The sequence below is a fragment of the Ananas comosus genome, linkage group 10, assembly GCF_001540865.1.
Source record: "Ananas comosus cultivar F153 linkage group 10, ASM154086v1, whole genome shotgun sequence".
In the NCBI taxonomy this organism is placed as follows: domain Eukaryota; kingdom Viridiplantae; phylum Streptophyta; class Magnoliopsida; order Poales; family Bromeliaceae; genus Ananas; species Ananas comosus.
Genome location: NC_033630.1, coordinates 7,537,791 through 7,545,496, shown reverse-complemented (window position 1 = coordinate 7,545,496; position 7,706 = coordinate 7,537,791). Strand labels below are relative to the sequence as shown.

At 37.4% G+C, this 7,706-nt stretch overlaps 1 protein-coding gene across 5 annotated transcripts; it reads left to right on the top strand.

Moving 5' to 3' along the window:
* Positions 689 to 7,186, top strand: LOC109716437. 5 transcript variants are annotated; one of them, XM_020241886.1, is made up of 13 exons: positions 689 to 946; positions 1,083 to 1,131; positions 1,661 to 1,810; positions 2,376 to 2,512; positions 2,594 to 2,663; positions 3,169 to 3,259; positions 3,375 to 3,444; positions 4,249 to 4,344; positions 5,470 to 5,569; positions 5,671 to 5,757; positions 5,880 to 5,971; positions 6,562 to 6,642; positions 6,805 to 7,186. In XM_020241886.1, the coding sequence occupies exons 1-13, from the start codon at positions 716 to 718 to the stop codon at positions 6,946 to 6,948; spliced, it is 1,398 nt and encodes a 465-aa protein (XP_020097475.1). In that variant the 5' UTR covers positions 689 to 715; the 3' UTR covers positions 6,949 to 7,186. The 5 variants fall into 5 exon arrangements, with proteins under 5 accessions (XP_020097475.1, XP_020097472.1, XP_020097474.1 ...); XM_020241883.1 differs by having other exon boundaries at positions 689 to 1,131; positions 1,635 to 1,810; XM_020241885.1 differs by having other exon boundaries at positions 689 to 1,131; positions 1,635 to 1,810; positions 6,562 to 6,691; positions 6,805 to 6,897.

The window sequence follows — 7,706 nt, the reverse complement described above, 5'->3', positions numbered from 1 at the left end:
TTAAGTTGAACACGGTGAACCATTCACCGTGTTCAATACAAAGTTTTTGTATTAGACACGGTGAATGGTTCACCGTGTCCAATACAAAATGGTTAACTGCGAGATATTTGTATTGGACACGGTGAATAATTCACCGTTTCCAATACAAATAATTGAATACGGTGAATGATTCACCGTGTCCAATACAAACACCCATAACTTAGTCATTTTTGACTAAGTTGGAGGTATTTGTATTGGACACGGTGAATCATTCACCGTGTCCAATACAAAAACCTTGTATTGAACACGGTGAATGGTTCACCGTGTTCAACTTAAACACATGGCCCAGCCCCGCCCGCGTGGCGCTGACGTGGCGCTTGCGTGGCGGGGCCAGGGCTATTTTTGCAAATAAAATTTTGACAGGGCCAATTTTAAAAATAAAATTTATCATGAGGCTATTTTCAAAAAAAGCCCTGAAAATATTTTAAAAATATTAAAAAAATAAAATGTAGATTTTGAAAGTCAAAGGTAAAATAAAAAAAAGAGGAATTTGTAGGAATTTGCTGCATTTTAGGCCCAGCAAAAAAAAACCAATAAACCTTGAGGGGTATTTTTCATTTATTCTGTAATTGAGGGGTCTCCGTACATTTTTACCTTCCTATCAATCTACCATCTTATCACTTCGAGCGCGCGCGCTCTCTCTCTCCTCTCTCCCTCTCTCTCTCTCGCTCTCGCCATGGCTCCTCCCATTTTCGCCCTCGCCCCTTCTCATCTCTCCTCCTCTCCTCCTCCCCTACCCCACCATCTCCTCCGCGCCACCGTCGGAACCCTAGCCGAGTCCGCCGCTGAGCGCCGCGGCGGCGGCGGCGGCGGCGGCGGAGGAGGAAACCCCGTCCACCTCCCCCCGCCCATCGAGTCCCTCCGCCGCGGCGACTGGGTCAAGCTCATCTGCGGCGCCAGCTTCGAGGTTACAGTGCCTAAAACCCTAGTTTCCCTGACCCCCAAACCCCCAATCCCCGATCAAAATCGCGTCTCTGGCGATGCCCTAGAAAGAATTCGCCATTCTCCTCCTCACCTCGTTGGCTTGTTCGTTCCCTTTCCAGGATGCGGCGGATGTGAGGAATCTTTCCCTCGTCTACACTCTCGCCGGAGGTAAACCCTAATTCTCGACGGGTTTTTACCTCCCTCCTCCCCCCTTTTTTTTGGAGTAATTGAATTTGTACTTTTGCAAAATAGTGAAATTGTAAATTCATCCATTAAAAAGTTATAATTATCAAATATGGTTCTCTTTCCCTTAGTTGGCTGATCAAAGTTGATGTTTTTTCCCATCAAAATGATCATTTTATCTTTAGATTAATATATTATTTTTGTGTTTTGAACACTTTTTTTTTAAATTTCTGAAGTCTCTATTTTAACTCTCATTTCATTCTGTGTGAACCCTAAATTCTTGAAAAATGGTAGAAAGAATTATGTTTTTCAAGGGCATAATGGTCGTAATGGTGAAAAACAATTGTCGGCTGGCAGTGACGAATTTGCACATTTTAGTACTTTCCAGAGATACACTCATAGTCGAAACTTTGCATGAATACACAATTTTGAAACTTTGTAGGGATATATCTGTTGTTGCCTCTTTTTTTAATTATTATGTCGATTAGGTTTGAAACTTTTGCAATGATATCAGTGGATTGCATTGATTGCGCGGCCGATGAGTCTGTGGTTAATGCTGTGAATGAGGGGATCAATGTGGCGTTGTCGATAGCAAGGGTTCGGAGGCCGTGGGTGATGATTAGCGTCAATGATGATCGAGAAGACCTCCACTTCCGTAAAGCTGGTGAATTTACTGTCTTAGTAAACCCAAATTTCATATGCTTAATCTGTCTTTATTTATGTTGGTTATACTTCAGCTGCCTTGGGCACAATTGGAAATCTTAGTTTTGCAATAGCTTCTCTACTTGAGAAGAAGAAGAAACCATGCGTCTCGCAAGTGGCAAGTTTGAAGCTTCTAACATTGGCAGGCAGACAAAAAAAAAAGGGCCCTGGAAACAGAAGCCCCAGTTCAAGCTTTTAATTCTATCTCCAAGAAAAAGCTAGAAGAAAAGCTGCCGGTGCTTATTCGAATAGCTCTACTCAAATAGCATATATCTAAAAGATCTTGTAGAATCAATTAGGCCCTTAGGTTAAAATAATGTACTTGTACCTGGTTGCGTTTCATCCATTATAATCTATTTTAGAAAAAAACATGAAGGGGATTTATTTGTTTTACTTCCGAGGAGCTTTGAAATTTAACTTATCAAGAGATTTGATGCTTAAACTAGATTGCCCTCAAGTTGCAATTAAGCGCTAGAATTCTTCATCTTTTAATTATTTTAACAATTTCAAATTCCTCTGCTGCATAGAATTCGATCCTGAGGATTGCCCGGGCGATTGTTTGAGGCCGTGTGAAAAGGTCTGCCCTGCTGATGCAATATTACTAGAGAGTTCGTCAAAGGGGAACAAGTCTCTACAAAGTGATTCCTCATGTGATAAAATTAAGGTTTTGATAGGTTTATTCTTTCTCGTCCTTCTCTTATTAACCTTCTCGGCTATTTCTTATTCTGAGTTGTGCCTAACACAGAGCGGAGTGATAACAGAACGATGCTACGGGTGTGGTCGGTGCTTGTCCATTTGTCCTTATGACAAAATAAGTGGGTGCTAGACTTTCCCCCCTTTCTCCTAATAATTTTCTGTATGATTTGACTTGTGGAATACTTCTGTATATTGAAGAGCTAAAGGTTCTAGAAACCTGGCATTTTGGTAAGGAAACGCATTTAGCTCTTGCCATGGTAGGAAGCTAAAATTAGCTTTTACGACCCAAAAGCAAAAGCTTGAATTTGAAACTTCAGCTTTTGTTACAGTGAGACGCTGCTGAAGAGATCGTGAGGAAAAAGCTGTTAGTGATACTTTGGGCAGCTCTATTCAAATACTGAATCTCCAGCTGGCCAAGCAGGATCTACTTTTGTTAACTTAGTGTGCCGAAAAGAAGAGTTTACTAAGCAGTTTGCTAGATGCTTTAATGGAAAAATTGTTTCCTTAATGCTTTGACCGTTTGTTGTTTTGTTTCGTGTTCGTAAATGTTTTCTTAATCTGATTGTTCCTGCCTTTTTTGGCTTATCTTTTAGAAGCTGCAAAGTTCTGCTTGAACCATTTCAGGAGCTGTGACTTATGTTAGGGATCCTTCTTTGACATCTCATCTTTTAAGTAGAGATGATGTGGATGCGATAGAAATACATACGAGTGGGAGGTGATGCTGAATTTTACCTTTGAAAATTGTTTAGAGTGATTTTGGACTGATCTTGTTTACTTACTTTAGTCTTGTTTAATCAGTATATTAATGTGCTTTTGAAATGCTTTTGTAGGGGCACTGATTTGTTCAGTGATTTATGGAGTAGCTTGGGTGATTCACTTGACCATGTGAAATTAATTGCAGTAAGTTAGAGCCTTGTGCTCATGCATGATGATCAACTTATAGCCAAAAAAGTTCTTTTTTCTCTTTAATTGCCCCATCTCTTTGAGATATGCAATGTACTTTAATGGAACGTGCAATATAGATGTAATTTTTCGTCTAACAGGTGAATATAGAGAAAACTAATGTAATCTCAAGATGTTTTTGATGTATTCTATAAATCAAATATCTTTGCTAGTAACTCAGAGAGAGTCTCTTCTACTTGTGCCACTCAAATGTTTTCATGGTGATTTGAAGTGCTTCCTTTTAAACTTGGATAGTTCACAAAGCCCACACACTAGAAGAAGTTTAATATGATACTAGATCTTTTTGATGCCAGCCTTTTTTTCTTCCGTTTCTTTCTTTTACCTCATTTTAATAGTCCTATTAGTTTTAGCTATTCCTTTTCTTGATTTTACTAAGTCTCCACTTTCTTTCTGATTGTATGAGGAAACAAGGAAGCGAAGAAAATGTTTGGCATATTTTCATGTAATTATACTGTATATTTCTCTTTCTATTTTCCTGTACCGTTGTCTTTCTATATTGCATTTGTATGGAATCTATGGATATAGAAACACTTAGTGTAACAATCAGCTGGATTTAGGAAGATAGATGAGAGAGAATAAAGCAAAGAAGATGGGTAATTTACATTTTAGTAGCAATTGAAACTACACTAGTTTAAGTTAATGTCCATTGCCGGATTTATCGTTTTCATGCTTTTTATAAATGGCAAGTGATGACAGATTCGTTTATATGTGGTACCATTGTTTTGAGATTTAATATTTCAGGTTAGTTTGCCTGATGTTGGTCCATCAACAGTTGCTGTGATGAATGCTATATGCTCAATTATGGAGTCTCACCCTTGTAGGTACAATCTGTGGCAGGTTGGTTTCCTCAGATAAATTGAATATCATTTTTGTGGTCATATAATACCTACTGATGCTTTGTCATGTTTTTTCTATTACGATACGGGATTTGATACTTGAAACAAAGATATCAAATAGAACACCTTATCAAGTTGCTACCATGAAATATAGGAGCTGAGGTATTTTAAACCTGTGCACTCAATTGCATAGTTGAGACTTCTAGTAAGTGCTTTCATGTGTTGTTTTAATTTATCCTTGCCCTAGTGCATGGCTTTATTTTGATCCTATTGAATCTAACAAGAATAGCGTATTGACCTGTCAACAATCATATCTCTTAATATGCTAAGTAGCTAAGTCAATATTTTTTGTTAAAAAAAATTTCTCCACTATTGTTATTGTTATATGCAAGGATTTAAGTGCCGTGGCATAGGGTCGTGCTAGAAATTTGCCTGCACGATACGACACGATGCGTGCCAGGCCGTACTGATGCGTGTCGGCCACAAAAAAATATATGTGTGTCGACATATAATGGTGTAAAATATTTATTTTCTTTAGCAGCAAAATATGCCAATTATTTATTATATATTTTTATCAAATCTTTTGAACTTTATTGTGGATATTACTTACTAATTTTAAGAATAGAGGGTTTTGAGTTGTGCCATCGGTATGGGGACTGTATCGTGCCGATATTTTGTTGGCATGATATGGTGCATACGGTCCGTGCCGATAGGCATTTTAATCCTTGGTTATATGTTTGGCTTCACTGCTAATTTAGCCCTAAAGTTTGACGTACCCGACAGTTTCAATTTCAGCAATTTAGTGTCTGAAGTTCATTCAGCTTAGCAATTAAGCTTTTTCTATTCTACAATTTGAGAAAGATGTCATGTCAACACCATCATGAGGGTGTGTACTGTTACACTGAGTCTTGAATGAGATTGAATCTACAGGACAAACTTCTGGTCCTAAATTGTTTGGTGACAAAATTGATACCAGAATCAAACTTTAGGAACTAAATTTATGAAACTTGGACTCCGAGGACGAAGTTGAAATCAGGGTCAAATATAAGGACTAGACATTTGGACATGAAGTATATCTTTCTTCTATGTTGTATAATGTTCTGAATGTACACTTGTGTTTAACTAGTTAGATGGCCGGCCAATGAGCGGCGACATCGGTCGAGGTGCGACAAGAGAAGCGATTGCTTTTGCAGTTCGTTTGGCTTCTACACAGGATAAGCCTCATGGTAGATATTTGACATCCTTTGAACATTCGAGATTATTTGATTACCTTTCGAGATTATTTTCCTCACTGAATCAGTGGTTTCACTGCATTTGGCCTTTAAAGGGTTTTATCAGGTGGCTGGTGGGACCAACTCTCACACTATAGATTGCCTAAAGAAAGTGGGTCTGTTCCAAGCAGTGAACTTTCCTGGTAATGTATTTCCTTTTTATTTTGTATAAATAAATAAAGAAAAGAAAGAAAAGAAATGTATGTATGTGTGTTTTTTCATGTATGTTTAATTGGTTAAATTAATACTAGTTTGAATTTATCAGAACGATCTTCGGAGACGAGTGGTGCAGCCAAATTGGATGGTTCTAAGCAAGCTTTGATTGGCGGGATAGCCTACGGTGGTTATGCTCGAAAGGTTTTGTATTTACCACCACAATCAACTTGGTTTTTTAATATTTATTATCATATCTTCTAGTTACTATTGAAATAAGCTTTAGGCCAAAATACATAGAACTCTCTCGTAAATATTCGCTTTTTCACTTTCCCAACATGACTTTCAAAAACTTACATATTATTTTGTAAAAATTCAAGTTGATGCACTTAGCCCCCTTTTGTCAGGGTTCTGTCACTTCTGTCACTGTTTCGTTTATTTTTTATCGTTTATACCGAAAGTGCCGGTGAAAATGATATAATTATATTAAAAATTAATCTCTAGAATAAGGGCAAGTTGGTCATTCACCTTCTCCATGAACTCTGTAATTCCCTAAAATCCTTTTTGAAATTTTGAGGGGACAAAAATAATATATTTTTGAGAGTCATGAGAGAGAAGTAAAATAAAAAAGAAGGGGGCAGGGGGATATTACAGAAAGATTTTCTGTATTTTAGCATGACCTTTATCTTGCTTCAAACTTTTCCTGATATCACTTTCTCGTGATGCGATTTTACTAGCTTTTAAATGCTAGTTTGTCTTAGTTTTTAATATAGCTTTTTTGCTATGAAAAGCAGCAAATTGACACTTCGAAAAATTTACTGTTGTCGAAAGCTGAAATGTACTTTACGACCCGCGAACATAAGCTCCAATCCAAGGTTTCCACTTCCGCTTAGTATGTCGATTCTATGATGGAAAAAAAAAGCTGTTAGTGCTTTTTCAACAGCCATATCTAAATAGCACTTCTTCATGAGCTCCAAAATTTGAAGTTGCTGGAGCATTTTCTTCGTCCATTCTCAGTCTTGCTGTTTCTGCTACAGATCGTAGGAAGGGTTCTTCGCAAGATTCCGACACAACATGGCCACGCGCGCATCGAGGATCACCTGGAGTTCCTTTTGGAGGCTCTGAAAGAAGCCTCCTCATTGTTGGGGCCTGTTAAGTGCTACGACGAATATCTGACCTGAGAGCCATTTTTGTCTGATGTTCTTTGAGGACTTTTTTATAAAATGATTCTCCAAAAATTTGCAATTTGTAAAATGATTTTGTCAAAATTTTATTTGGAAAAGTAACCCTCCTTTCGCCATGCGGGCGTTACGTTAGAATTTTCTTCTAGTAAGGCTGTGAACGATTAACCGACTTTGTAATATATATTGTGAAAGCAATGAATGGTTCATCACCGCCTTTAGTGCAAATTTTCGAAAATCTACCAAAATTTGTCTAAGTTTAGGAGTTGGTGCTAAAATACAGATAAAACGATAAATCCGTCTTTATGAAAACGGTGAACAGTTTACTGCCTTTAGTGCAAATCTCTCGAAACTCATTAAAATTTGTCTAAGTTCTAGAGTTTGTACTGAAATACAAATAAGATGGTGAATCATTCATCGTCTTTATGGAGGCGGTGAATTGTTTACCGTCTTCATCATTAACCGCCTCTAATGCAAACAGACCAAATTTTTTTTTTAGCTAGTTTTTAACAATAATTTGTACAAGTTTGAAGTAAGAAATTTCATGAGAACATAAATTTCAAAAAAAAATACAGACAAGTAGAACAATAAGATACAATCAGTAGCATAGGAATATCAACAAAAGCACAAAAATATATACAAATATGAACTAAATAAAAAGATATATAATATTATACAATGTGTTCGATCTAAATCATATAAATATCAATCTCTCGATCTTCCTCTCCCTCGACGTCCTCGGCTACGTCCTCGTGCAC

Coding starts and splice junctions, on each gene's coding strand:
- LOC109716437 (XM_020241883.1), top strand. CDS start 716: ATGGCTCCTCCCATTTTCGCCCTCGCCCCTTCTCATCTCTCCTCCTCT. Junction 2,664..3,168: donor TTGTCCTTATGACAAAATAA/GTGGGTGCTAGA, acceptor GAACCATTTCAG/GAGCTGTGACTTATGTTAGG. Junction 3,260..3,374: donor GAAATACATACGAGTGGGAG/GTGATGCTGAAT, acceptor ATGCTTTTGTAG/GGGCACTGATTTGTTCAGTG.